At 42.0% G+C, this 14,869-nt stretch overlaps 2 protein-coding genes across 3 annotated transcripts; one reads left to right on the forward strand and one right to left on the reverse strand.

Annotated features, from left to right (window-relative positions):
- The first annotated feature begins 999 nt into the window (after window positions 1-999).
- LOC138967317 (G patch domain-containing protein 3-like) lies at window positions 1,000-4,797 on the forward strand. The gene is made up of 2 exons (XM_070339849.1): window positions 1,000-1,471; window positions 2,865-4,797. The coding sequence occupies exons 1-2, from the start codon at window positions 1,107-1,109 to the stop codon at window positions 4,177-4,179; spliced, it is 1,680 nt and encodes a 559-aa protein (XP_070195950.1). The 5' UTR covers window positions 1,000-1,106; the 3' UTR covers window positions 4,180-4,797.
- Window positions 4,798-7,908: 3,111 nt separating this feature from the next.
- Window positions 7,909-14,765, reverse strand: LOC138967318 (deoxyhypusine hydroxylase-like). Of its 2 annotated transcripts, XR_011455913.1 has the most exons (5): window positions 14,415-14,765; window positions 12,818-12,894; window positions 11,392-11,641; window positions 8,581-10,018; window positions 7,909-8,433 (listed from the first exon to the last, which is right to left on the reverse strand). XR_011455913.1 is itself a non-coding variant. In XM_070339850.1 (4 exons), the coding sequence occupies exons 1-4, from the start codon at window positions 14,695-14,697 to the stop codon at window positions 9,684-9,686; spliced, it is 945 nt and encodes a 314-aa protein (XP_070195951.1). In that variant the 5' UTR covers window positions 14,698-14,765; the 3' UTR covers window positions 7,909-9,683. The 2 variants fall into 2 exon arrangements, 1 of the variants encoding a protein (XP_070195951.1); XM_070339850.1 differs by having other exon boundaries at window positions 7,909-10,018.
- Between the last annotated feature and the right edge of the window lie 104 nt (window positions 14,766-14,869).

The raw sequence follows: 14,869 nt of genomic DNA on the forward strand, positions 1-14,869 counted from the left end.
TTATCACACAAAAATTGCTATCATGACAGCTTAGACCGTATTTGTTACATTTTAGCAGTTTTGACCCCGACTGAGTTTCTACTGCAAACAAAAAATAATAGCAAAATCTCAAAGTATGTGTGAGTCCCCTAATATGGACCACCTTCAACAAATCGAAGAAAATAAAAGCTAGAGGCTATTTTCATTAATTCATTAAGAAGCTTGCTGAAAATAACCTATAACTAGCCCTCGAGCTTTCAAAAAAATATAGCAAATTGTCTTCTTTTTGTGGAAGTTGATAATTTCACTTATTTTCACTCTGATTTTGATATGCTTCTTTAGTTTCCTGGTGTGCTTCAAATAATGCTCTCATCAACCCGAAACAGATAAATCTAAAGCATATTTGAATTAGTCTGACATGCACAATAAGTTGTATCATGTTATTTTGAAGTATAGGGGGCTTTTGACAGTGATTCGTGAAGGCCGCTTCACTGGTCCATATTAGGAGCCTGGGCGCCTAATATGGACCATTTGTGATTTTTTCTGTATTTAATTTTTGCTGAATGTCTATCAAAGCTATTTCACTCTAATTAGGCCTGACAGTTAACCTAAGAGAGAAGGACTACCAAACACAAAATGAAACTTCGTTCGCAAGAAAACAAGCTAGTTATTAGCATCAAACAAAAAGTGGTCCATATTAGGAGCCCTTCCCCTAAGTAAGAATAGCTCTCCTCCAACCTCTTTAGTTTTTCGATACTCCCCCCCCCCCCCCCCCCCCCCCCAGGCTCACACACACGGTTCCTCACACACACACACACACACACACACACAAAACCCATTGCTTTGCTGAGCCTACGGTACTAAAATGTTGCCCATCTCTTCAAAGGGCTGCCAGTTCTAGAACGAGGCAGCTAGTTTGGAAAGCAAGTGAGGTTTCGTGAAGTTTCGCAATATTCCAACTCTGCCGGATTCTCACTCTGCGTATGAAAAAAAACCCACGTCAGAGTCACTTCCCCTGGAGTTAAACCAACATGGCGGACAAAGGTACTTCCTTTAGAACGTCAGGAAAAGATCGAGGGACGAACACGACACTCAAGTAGCAGCAGTTTGCTTGAGCTTGAATAAGGATGGAAACAGAAGTCAGAAACAATTCAGAGAGGGTTTATGCTGTTGTGAACAACATCCCGTCAGTTTACCGATCCGCAGATTTGAGACGTTTCTTCTCACAGCTTGTGGAGACAGAAGGATTTGACTGCTTTCACTTCAGACATCGTCCCGAGAAGCAGTCCGTGAAAACATCCATCTCATCGTCTTCGGAGAAGCTTCCGGAGGCGTCCAGTAGCAAATCAAACCATGACAGTGACTCGGAGACATTCTGCTGTATCCTCAGAGTAACCGAGGTAAAGTTCATTCAGCTGTTGAGGACGTACCACCAGCGAAACTGGAGGGACAGCAAGGGGGGTTCATTACCAAGCAAGTGCCTTATTTCAAGGTAAATATTCCAAGGATGAGTTGCTCTGTGGATGTGTAAATTAATATTTTACGAGTTTGTTTTGTTGTGCGCATAGATTTCGGTCAGACATTAGTCTTGATGTAATAATTTGATCTCAGTACAAATTGTACTACAAGTACAATACATACTTTTTAAGATCTATTTCAAGAATACTTAGGAGTTGTCTTCCTTATAATTACACTAATAGTAATATACTGTATAATTTATAAAGTAAAACCTCTCAGTAACGACTTTGCAACATGTATGTGAAACAAAATTGGTCGTCAAAAGGAAAGGTCTTTCTTGGGAATATGATGGTACAGTTTAATCACAACTTCTTTTTAAATGTTTTCTGTCACAGCTTTCTCCGCTTTTCCACCTGTTGCGGATAGACTCCTTGACTTTGATTATTGATTGAATATGGCTTTCACCTTTGTTGATTCTATCTATGATTATGAGTTATATCTTTTAGCACCATAGTTACCATGGTAACACCACCTCTCAATGATTTAAGCGCTTTAACAGACAACACCTCACAAACTCAAGTCATTCAGGATAATTCATTAACTCTCTACTCAGTTGGCGAGCACACAATCACAGACACATGCCAAACAAGACAAACAGAATGCTAGAGGGTCTGGAAGCAGCTAGAGCAGCATCCATTCTTTCATTGTAAAGCTGTTGTTCAAACCCCCACCCCCTTTCTCCTTACCCCACCCTACTCCGAGGGGGGTCCATCAATTGTGAAAGCAAAAGGTAAGATGGGGACAGCCGTATAAGGCCACTAGATTTGCACGCACCACTGACTGCTGACTACCACACCTGGCTCATGATGGTTACGTGACAAATGAGGGCTGCATGTGTGTACTGTGTAATTACAAACTTTGACACTCACTGGTAAAAAGATCAAAGTCGTATTTGACCCTTTGTTGGTAGGTAGCTCATTTAAAAAAGGAGGGTGACTCCATTCGGAGGTTAGTTACAGTGTTAAAGGCATCCGTGCCCAGAAAATCAGTCGGCAAACAGAGGGGATAGTTTTAGGAGGGGTGGTTCTGGGAGGTATTAAGATGTAAGAACCCTCATGTTCAAGTTCATTGACACATTGTGACTAGACTTCTTTCGAACAAATATTTGATAAATTCTGTAATTTTGTGGGCTTAGGTTCTTTCTGCAGTTATATGTATGACAGTGCTATTGCTAATAGTAATATGTTTTTGGAGTGGCTCAGGAACCAACGAGTCAGTTAAGGAATGGCTTGGTTTAGGAGCCCCCAGGCTTGAGAACTGGCACTCACGAGTAGCTCTTGAAATACATGTACCGGCCCCCAACCACACACCCACCCACCCCTTCCCCTTGTGTCAATTTTAAAGTTCTGTCTTTGTTATTTTTTCAGGCTGAGGACATACCTTTCCAATCCCTCAGAATGCAGAGACAGCACCACAGACAAGAACACTGTCACCAGAACCGGAGCATCAGCCACAAAGTACCAAACAAGAGGAGAGAAACGCCAGCTTCCTCCTGACAGGGAGGAATTCAAAGAAGAAGATCTGATCAAACTTCCAGAAATGCGTCCGCCGACAGTGATGCCACACGGGAACGTAGGCACTCCCACCATGCACTTTTTGAAGCTAATTAACGAGTGTAAGCTTCCCCCCTCCATCATCAAAAAGCTACAACTGGACTTCCCTAAATCTAAAAATAAGGGAAAGTATGGAAATGTTCCGTTTGATTATCAGACCAACTTCATTGAAACAATTGAAAGTGATGATGGAGATGGCGATGAAAGGGCGAGAGAAACCAGCGCGTTAGATGTGAGTGACAATGAAGCAACAGTGTCAAATCATTCCACCGAGGTAAACTCTCAACACATTAGTCAAACATCTGCACCTCAAAGTTCAGACCAGAACAAAGAAAGTGAACCAGACTACAAAGAAAAACGGCGTCTCAAAAAGCTTGCCAAACGGGAAACCAGGAGACTCATGGCAAAAAAGATTGAAGAGAAAATGATCGAGTTTGAAAAAGCTGCTTCGGATTCTGGAGAGGACAACGACACTTGCGAGGAATGGGAGCGCCACGAAGGGATGTATGACGATGTGACAAACCAGGGTCGAACCAAAGACCGCTTGTTTGAAGAGGAGATGGAGGTGGTGTGGGAGAAAGGCGGCAGCGGTCTTGTGTTCTACACCGACGCGCAGTACTGGCAGGAACAGGAAGGCGACTTCGATGAGCAGACAACCGACGATCTTAACGTAGACATGAGCGCCTACTATGAAGATGGTGCCGGAGACAAAGACATTCGTGACTTTCTCACCATCAGAACAGAGCAGCGAAGGCGCAGGGGCATTGACCAGACAGACAGATTTACAGCTGGCATTGGGAAGTTCGAGCGCCACACAAAAGGCTTTGGACGAAAGATAATGGAAAAGCAAGGATGGACGGAAGGGTCTGGGCTGGGGTCTTCTGCGGAGGGAATTGCAGATGCTTTGGACAATGAGGGCAAAAGACCACGAGACAAGCAAGGGTTGGGTTACCGTGGTGAGAAACTTGTGCCTGTAAGGTATGGAAGGCCAAAGCAGAAAAAGCGAAGGGCAGAAGGTGATGTTTTAATTTCTACAATTTATGATGATCCGGCAGAAACAGATCCGTTGGAACTTCCCAAGAGAAGAAATGAACCCAGCTACACCAAGCACAGAAACAGAATTAACTGAAAGTTGATTTCATCTCTGCTGTTGTATACATTTTTATTCGTGTACTCCATTCTGCATGTTGCCAATGCCATGGGGTTTGTCAAGGGAACATTTCTTTAATAGGGTAATGGATTATTGGTTGAGTACGGTACCAGGCTGTGTACATCTTTGCATCAGGTTTATTTTTAGGCATCTGTCAAATGGTATGGCGGGACAGCCCATAAGACCTATAAAATAGGTAGAATGATGCTTTGTTTTAAAGAGTTTGTCGCGAGTACTATGTGTGGGGTAGTAAGCTATCGCCCCTGTGTTCGAATGAACTAATCCAGGTTAGCCTGGTGGAGGAGCTGTCGGGTTAGAGATCGATTGGTTACCGATTCAGTGAAGACAGAAGAACATTTGAACTTTTGTCAGAGGACAGAAAGTTTGCTTCATTCAGACTATATAAGTTCCAGTACTTTTGTGATGTGATTCTGGCTTGTGTTATGAACAGCAGGTCCATAGATTCTGATGGAAGTATGTTTGTGTAGTGTCGGACTGTGTTCTTCTTTCGGAGGAGAAGGTATTTTGTTACTTTGTAAATATGGTTTGATGATTATGATTGATGATTTGATTCAATAGCGAAATGTTTGAAATGTACTTGTGTTTTTGTGCCGTGGTGTCTTGTTCGAGTGCGTGTAAGCTTGCGCTTGTGTGACTGAGTGTGAAAAAATGTAAATTTGAGTGTGTGAATGTGGAAACCCTGTGTATGGAAAAGCCAATACCAGGCCAGTAAGATGCCAGACACAAAATTCATTGACAGGGTTATTAATTATACATGTACTCTCTTTTTCATGTTCACAATTATGTACTCCAACGCAGATCTGTACAACCCTTTGCGTGGAATAAGAACATTCTTCCACCTTGACACATACAAAAAATCTACAGCCCGGCTATGTTCTGTGCCAAGTGGGAATAGACAATGTTCGGAAATAACTGTCGGGTTTGTATGGGTTGTGATTGTGAAAGAGTGAATACCCTTGCTTTTAGTGGGACAAATAAATCCACACATGCTCTTTGTCCACATGTTGCCGACACACCCCTCACTTGTGATTACCTTGTGAGCAGGGGTATTCAGACTTTCATAACCCATACAAACTCGACAGTTATTTTCTGAATTTCTCTACCAGGTTGTGAGTTTTGGTACATGTCTAAATGGAATTGTTTGTCCCAGTAATAGCAAGGGTATTCAGACTTTCATTACCCATACAAACTCGACAGAGTTATTTTCTGAATTTCTCTACCAGGTTGTGAGTTTTGGTACATGTCTAAATGGAAGGATGCTCTTATTCCATGTAACAGCACAGCCAGGTCTGTTGTGGTGTTCTCAACATTTACATCACGTACACATGTATCTTAAAATAAAAAGAAGGGAACGTTCTTGGGGTTTCAACCTAACTTGGAAAGATCATTAGATGAAAGGATGTGCTTTGTTCGAAGATTTGAATGGTTCCTAAACCATGGTGCTGACTGAATTAAGTAAATAGTGCACTTCCATGGCACAGATGTCGACAAGATAAGGCACTGCATACCCCCAGCAACGGACAAATCAGCCATCTCCACCACACACACCCCACCCCCACACGGAAACATGCACGCATGCCCCCCTTCACCTGTACTGAAGAGAGCGTGTGCGAGAGAGAGACAGCAAGAGGGAGGGAGAGAGTGGAGAAAAAGAGAATGAGAGAGAGATCACAGACACACACCAGGCCTGGGAATGATACACCTTTTGTCGTAAATACGACGAAGTCCTTTTCTAATTATGTAAGAAAAGAGCCTCCGTGTGCGCTTAAAAATGCAAAATTTTCCCGTCGGTACTCCCAAACCACTTTTACTCATTCCCAGGCCTGACACACACAAAAGAGTTGGAGAGAACATAAAAGCAGGCACACACACACCTTTACCTTCGAACAGAGGGAAAGAGAGAGAGTGACATCACATTAGACACACACAGAGAGGAAGAGATTGAGAAAGCGAGAGAGACTACTACTCTTAGTCCTTAAATATGATGATGTGATGTTATTTTTTGACAATTTGTGCTTTACGATATGGATGATGGTTGACTTGAAAAATGTACAGCAGTACCTGCGATGTGTGGACCCTCCCATGAGAGGACACCTCCCTTAAAAGGACACCTTCTCTTGTCCCTTTTTATATTATCTCTACCAAAGTATACCTGTCATGACAGGCCACCTGCAATGTAGGGACACTTTTGGTTGGTCCCAAGGGTGTCCTTTCATCGCAGGTACCACTGTAGCAAAAAGCAATCCCCATGGATTTGGAGATCAGAACTCTGTTGTTTTTTTCCAATTCTCACCAGCATCGTACCAGTTTCACTTAAAACATGTGGCAGTTACAAAACTGTTGGCTCCTGAAGTAATTTTTGTAAACATTCACAAATACAAGATATACATATACTACCAAGTTATTCTTTTCTCACCATCAGCTAGAAACCTTGGATTCACCCTCTCATCTGACATGACCCTTAACAAACATATATTTTTAGTCTGTAGAGCAGCTTATTTTGAGCTTTGTAAGATCAGCACCATTCGCCACACACTCTCCTCTCAAACAACTAACACTCTTGTCTGTGCCTTTGTTCTTTCTAAACTTGACTACTGCAACTCTCTTCTCTCTGGTTGTCCTCTGTACCTCCTGCATAAACTACAAAAAGTCCAAAACTCAGCAGCACGCCTCATTCTCAAAGCACGAAAACGAGATCACGCAACACCACTTCTTCGTACACTGCACTGGTTACCTATTCAAGCCCGCATTGACTACAAACTGTCCACCCTCTGCTTTAACTTCTTTTCTGGCTCGTCTCCTGCTTACTTCTCTGAACTCCTCACCGTCTATTCTCCAGCAAGACAAAGTTCTCCGTGCCTCTTCTGACTGTCGCATCCGTACCATTCCACACACCAAAACCAAAACATACGGACAACGCACTTTTACTTTCTGAGCACCCACACAATGGAATTCTCTCCCCTTTCACATCCGCCACTCTCAGTCACCCCAAGCATTCAAACGAGCACTTAAAACACACCTCTTCAAGAAATACAACCCCTGATTTTGTTTTTCTCAGTCCATCAGTAGGCTACATGTAGTGTATTTGTTGTTTTAGTGATAATGTGATAATGTATATAAACATCTAGGGCTGTTTTCAGTATTGTTGATAACATGTTCTGTTTGATTAAGGGTATTCAGCTGGTATTTCCTTGTTTTCACTACCTATTTTATTCATGTTTTTATTACTTAGTTAGTGGAAGAATTTTTTGTAATGTATGTTTGATGGTGTATGCTTTTAATTAAGCGTTGTTGACTATGAATGTAGATGTAAATGCTTGTATAACTGTGTTTTGATTTAATTTTAAATGTGTCAAGCGCAAAGAGCATAATTGTAAAGTTATGATGTTGCACTATATAAATGCTCATTTATTATTATTATTATTTTAATTGCAACAACTTTATAAGTTTCCATAATGCTCAGAAAATTAATGTTTGCATTTTGGAATGAGTCAAAAAGGTGTTTTTTTAAATAACACCGACAAAACCAACTCGGGTAACGCATATATATATGTAATACATTTACAGTGAACATATCATCCCTTTCATGGTTATGACTAAAATGTGCATGCAATGAATGCTGCTAATGCACAAACACACTCTCTCTCTCTGTCTCACACTTTCTGAATATGGAAAGCAAATACCATGTCTTTTCTTCATAGTTCATTGACAACAATGATTCATACATTTTGTGGAACTTCATCGTTTTTCCCATTAATTTATTGTCACTGTCTCTGTTTTTCCTTTTTTTTTATATTCTGCAATTATTCAATAACACTTTTACTCAGTCAGTTAAAATAACATTCAAAGGTAATCAAAAACATGTTTTACATACAGGGTAGTTATGTGCAGCATGTACATTTTGTGTTGTCTTTTCTAGAAAATAATAAGATTAAAGTAAACTTATCACAGTTACTAAGAGCAGACCTGCCAACCCTTGTGAAGCCTCAAGTGTAGCAATTTAGATATTTTTGGAATTTTCAGCGTTGCAAATGGTGTGTAACTGTAAGTGTAGTAGCATTGTTTAAAATATCCATAGATATATCCATATTTACGCATCTTGCGCAAGAATATACATAGATCTAGTAAACGTTTATCTAGAAAGCAGGATTATTAACTTAGAGCGTGTCTGCAGTGCCCCTTTTCAGTGTAGACATAGAGAATACTACATGGCTTGCTGTGTCGTACCAGATTTACACGAGTTATTTTTTTAAATATTGAACTGCGAGCGAAAGCGAGCTGTTCACTATTTGAAAAAGCAACGAGTGTAAATCTGGTACGAAACAGCAAGCCATGTAGTATTCTGTTTATCCTACATACTGTACTTACGTGTATTTTACTGAAAATGTCCTGCAGTCGAGGCAACTAAATTGAAGACGCTTGTTTTGGAACCTCGATCTCTTCTAAAGCCTCGTGCAATCTATTACGTCAAAGCAAAGAAACGTCACTCTGAAAGTGTGGCGTGACGTGTTAGTTCTAAAGATTCATCGAGGGTAATTAGCAAGCGCAATTTTTGTTTCTATAATGACGTTTGTCTCGGTGACTTTGGCATCATAAGCAATGGAAAAAACCGGTCCCTGCCAGACTTGCTTGACATGACCTCATTTACAATTTACATGATATACACACGTGTGATGTGAACGATTATTATCTCACGGGTGTCTCTCTCACGTATGTAGGATAAAATGTTTTATGACCCATATGCTGACCGCTACACGGGATGAGAAGCAGAACTGAGTACAAGGACTCACATCAACCAGGGAACTGTTGCACGCTTGAGATTCATGGTTCGAGTGTAGCAATTTTAAGCTTGGTGTAACAGCGTAGCATTTGGTCTAAAAACATAGCATGCAACGCTGAAAGCGTAACAGTTGGCAGCTCTGTAAGAGGGAAGAGAAGTGAATAAAATCTAAGCTGAAACCAAGAGACATAACGTATGGTTCAATGACTTTAGCAACTTCCCACATTCATTAAGAGTTCGATTCTTGTACAAACAAACGATTGCTGGCATATATAGCAAAATGTGAACAGCGGGGAAAGAAATGGTAAACAGGAATACAACAATGGACATTTCTGACTGTTGAAGAGAACATTTTTAATCCTTGTAGATACCTATACAGTGGAACCTCCCTTTTAAGACCCCCCAATTTACCCCCGTTTTAAGACTTCTTGACTCCTTTTTAAGACCCGATTTTCTCATATTTTAGATCTCAAAAGGGAGGTTCCACTGTATTCCACTTCAAAACAAATCATTGATTATTCTGTTATCTTAAACAAAATCAACACACACACCTAAAAACAAAGATAGGTTGTCTGACTTAGTAGAGAGAAGAACTGCAGGCAGAACAATTCCGCACAAGTTCAAGTGACGCTTTTCATGACTATCAACAGTCTAGTCCCTTCAAAACTCAATTCAGCATTAATCATCCAGTTACAGCTGCAGGTTCGCTAGCTGTCACTTTCTGCAACGTATCCGCATACTGGAACTGCTCGCTCTTCTCGTACTCGCTCATATCCAGTGCAACGATGCAACTTTCGCGCACCACCCTTTCTGAGTCTTTGAGGTAGCCCTGAAGCACCGACGTGGCCTCCTCTGTAGCAATGGAGCCCAGAGCCTCCGCACACTCGTGCCGTACCATGGGGCTTTCTTCAACGTCCATGAGGTTTGTGGAGAGTTGAGCGACACAGGCGTCACTTTGAATCTGGCCAAGCACGTAGGCGATCTCATGGCGGAACAATGCACTCTTGCACTTCAGTCCTGCAACACAATATTTTGAAGAGTTGGTGATGGTCATCCTAAATAAACAAGAATGGTAGGTTATTGGAACCTTTTATTATTGACACTGACAAAACAAAACGTTACAATTATGAAAATTTAACTAATAATCAAATAATAATAACAAGAAGAGCAAACGCTCGATCGAGTCACTTTCGCAGTTCTGAATATTATATGAGGCATCAGATGGACAGGAAGAAATTGCTATTCACAACACAATGAGTCACGTTCACATAAAATTTGAGCCCGGTCACTTTTATAGTTTCCGAGAAAAGCCCAACGTTAAGTTGTGTGTTGCCGAACAGAAAAGGCTAGTTATCTCCCTTGTTTTTCTGATAACGTTCGTTAAAGGCTACAGATGTAAATACTTTGATGTAAAGAATAATCCTACAAAGTTTCAATCACATCCGATGAACTTTGTCAAAGATATAAAATGTCTAATTTTTCCTTTGACGCTGACCTGTGACCTTGAAAAAGGTCAAAGGTCAACGAAACCATCGTTAAAGTGTAGAGGTCATTGGAGGTCACGACTAAACAAAATATGAGCCCGATCGCTTTGATAGTTTCCGAGAAAAGTCCAACGTTAAGGTGGTGTCTACGGACGGCCGGCCGGACGGCCGGCCGGACGGCCGGCCGGCCGGACAGACTAACACTGACCGATTACATAGAGTCACTTTTTCTCAAGTGACTCAAAAATGTAAGATCGTCATCCTAAAAAACCCTTGTCTTCTCTATTAAATTCTATTACTACAAAGGATAAACTGCGTTTCACGTTGACAAGCGCTTGAGCAGACTGAATATCTGATGATTATGATATCATACTGATAGATGTGTTGAAGAAAAGTTTATTTTTGGTGTATTCATTTTGATGGACAATAAAGTGTTTGTTATTGTTATCTGTCATAAGTTTACAGAGCGCCAAATAATGTATAAAAGTAATTTTACTCATGATTCAATTGCTGATGCAGGTCCTTCTCCCGCGTAATAAAAATTCACTAAGAAAGAAAATGACGCAACAGAAATAGGAATAATAAATGAATCCTGAAAATAACTCTGTAGGGTTTGTGTGGGAATGTGAAAGAGTGAATACTCTAACTTTTTACTTGGACAAACATTGGAGGGGCCAATCACTAGCAAGGGGTGTGTTGGAAACATATAGACAGGAGCATGTGTGACTATTTGTCAGAGGAAAAGCAACGGTATCCACTTATTCCAAACCCATACAAACACAACTGAGTTATTTCCGAAAAACGTCGATTGCCTTGGCGGCACTTTAAGCTCTCTTGATCCTGCATATGATCTATACTGGTCATTGTTCCAAGTAAAAGACATCACTGTAAGTCACAGAAACCCACCTTCAGCCAAAGCCAGCACAGCTTCTTTTGTTCCCAGATTCCTCAGCGTAAACATAGCCCGGTAGCGCTGAAACAAGGGAAGAGATTCGTCCAGCAGACCGTTCCTCAGTGTGTCGACATCAACGTTCGTTGCTGGAGGGGCAGGGTCCACAGAGCTGTAAGGATTGGGCAGAAGTCCCTGTTCCTCCTGAACGCGCTGCTTCTCCTGCCATTCAATGTGCTCCACTGCCAGCTGACATGTCTCCGCCACCTGCAACAGATCAGTGCCTTTTAGGATTAGGCCAAGAAGAAAAGATTCAACGTTTCCGATTCCCCGATCGACCCTGATTTTGCCTCCTGACCCCGGAAGTTTTACATGTATTGACCCTTCAAATTAAATGTTTATTATTAAAAAACAAGAATGGTAGGTTATTGGAACATTTAATTTATCAAACAAAACGATACATTTACAGTACGTCGATACACTGGTCTTTTAAGCAGACAGACAAACACTTATGGTACAGATAATGAACTTACCTCAAAATTATCGATGAAACTTGCTTGCAAAGATGCTGGTGAGGCAATTTTGATATAAGATACAAGATACAAGAAGTTTTATTGTCCTCATCAATACAAGGAAATTTGGCATGTGTGTGGCAAGACATGATACACTGATACATAGACATTTACAAAACACAACTGAAGTTCAATATCAGCACACCCTTACGCAACATACCCACTACTTCAGACACACAGGCTACATGTGCCCCTCGGACGTACGCAACCCACAATTCACCCAGTCATACAGCTCCACGTGCACTTACTCATTCATGCAGCACTCTAGCACCCGGCCATGTACAACTCACACACTGGAACCCTCATACGGCTACATATTGCATTATAACACCCGCACAAACATTACAACCTCAAACATCGTACTAGATCTACAACTAACAAGCATACCTCCACTATCATGCACCGAATACATCATCATACATTACATCATAACATATTGCATTATAACACACGCACAAACATTACAACATCAGACATCGTACTATATCTACAACTAACAAACAATCATACACTATCAAACACCAAGTACATCATCGTTCATTAAATTACATCGTACCACCCCACCCCACCCCACCCCACCCCACCATACATTCACAATCGACACAGAATACATCATCATGCATATATATACATTACATCTTAACCCCCATACATTATCACAAATTACATTACATCATACCCCCCCCCCCCCCCCCCCCCCCCCATACGTACCACAGTTCACAGCACTCATTGTCCTGCCGCAGTCACAGTTCACATCACCCATAGTCCTCACTAAGGTCATTATCTGTTCATTATAAGTTCGCTATCTACAGGGAATGCAACCACTTTTGGTCGCCTTAGACCCCTTCTACAAATAAGGCAATGTACATACCTCGATAACTGGATCCTGTGAATATCTCTTGAGAAGGTCCAGCACTTCTGGAGAACCAATGGCACCAAGAGCTTCACCTGTGATTATGAAAAACAATGCATATTATACTTTTATAGCACTCATCAAACTGGATTTCAAAGTTACACCTTGCATACATGTATCAATACATTTTAATGGACACTGACATGAATCATAATGATATATTATATATAATTTCTGAAGACTTTCGCCCAATATCTTGCTCCACATTGGTGACATTTTTAATTTGTCTCAGTGTCTTAAATTAACAGTCTGAGACTTTTTCTCTGTCAATGCATGTACTATTTCCTGCAAGTGCTACAGGGCAAAGTCTGGTAACTGTTCCTTTTCTGACTAAGTCATATTAATTACTGCTGGTTAGCCTCAAACAGTTGTGTTGCAGACTCTATCACTCTCTATCTTAGTATCTATCCTAAGTATAACCTTTTGTGTGTGTGTGTGTGTGTGTGTCACTGTGTGTGTGTGTGTGTATACATGTGATTGTGTGTGTGTGTGTGTGTGTGTGTGTGTATGTATACATGTGTATGTGTGTGTGTGCATGCGTGTGTGTGTTTCTGTCAGTCACACAAACATTTTCACCTCACATCGCACAGGTTCAGAGCAAACCACAGCCATTAAAAATTGATTTACTCTCTCTCTCTCCCTCGATCTCTCTCCCTCTCAGTCACACACACACAGTGATCTCTCTCCCTCTCAGTCACACACACACAGTGACACACATAATGGGTGTGACCATTCAGGGTGACCTGTGCTGGGACGACCATATCAACAACATCGTCAGCAAGGCAAACATGAAACAAGACCCTGGGGTTCCTGCGGCGCAATCTGAAGATCTCATCAAGATCCGTGAAAGAACAGGCGTACAAGGCCTTTGTCAGGCCTATCCTGGAGTACGCCTCGTCGGTATGGGACCCGCACACCCAAAAGAACATCGACAAGCTTGAGGCCGTCCAGAGACGAGCTGCCCGATTCGTCTGCAACCGCTATCACAACACGTCAAGTGTCAGCCGGATGCTGGACTCCCTTGAGTGGCCTTCTCTGGAGGAGCGCAGGAAGCTTGCCCGCCTATCGATGCTCTACAAGATCACGAACAGCATCGTACACTGTCCGGGCATCAAGTCGAAGCTGGCCCCCCTACCACCACGCCAGCGAAGAGGCCACTGCCAGCAGTTCGGCCTCATCACCTGCCGCACTCAGTATCGGAGTGCCGCTTTTCTACCCAGCACAGTGAAGGACTGGAACTCTCTACCAGCAGCTGTCGTCGAGGCCCGCACTGTCGACACCTTTGTGTCGCGCGCCTCGCACTAAACCAGTAGCCACTGTGACTCATGTCCCCTCCCCCCCATACTCCCCCAACCTGTGAATTTTAATGGACTTTTGGATGCTGGAGACGCTGCTTTCTTGGACTTGCGCAACATCCCATCAAGTGCCGAAGTAATCACTACTGCTGATTGTGGGCAATAACGGAAAGACAAGACAAGACATATGTCACACACACATAGACAGTCACACACACACACGCACACACAGTCACACACACACTTCAACAGTACCGCACCTGCTTCATGACGAACCATGGCCTCCTGTGCTTTGTCCTCTAACACAGAGATGAGACTGGGGACGGCATAACGGTCCTGCATCTGACCAAGACAGTACGCCAGCTCGTGCTTCAACAGTGCTGATCCGTCATCAAAGCAAGAGGCGATGAAATCTATCGCTTCACTTCCACCAAGGTTTTTCAATGTAAATAAAGCCCGAAAACGATCTTTAAGCGGTTTTGTTTTGTCCTGCAACACTTTGCCGATTTCTCTGACAGACTCTACAGGCGCTTCGGTCGTCATGTTGATCAAAATACTGTATTACTCCACCGGCACAGAGAACTTCCGAACACATACATGTGCTGTCTGCGTTGCACAACATGCGGGATCGTCTAGTGTCGTACAATTTTTTATTTGAGCATGGCACGATTACTTGAGATATTTTACATAACCCTTCTTTTATTTGTAGAATATA

The sequence above is a fragment of the Littorina saxatilis genome, linkage group LG5 (assembly GCF_037325665.1).
Source record: "Littorina saxatilis isolate snail1 linkage group LG5, US_GU_Lsax_2.0, whole genome shotgun sequence".
In the NCBI taxonomy this organism is placed as follows: Eukaryota; Metazoa; Mollusca; class Gastropoda; order Littorinimorpha; family Littorinidae; genus Littorina; species Littorina saxatilis.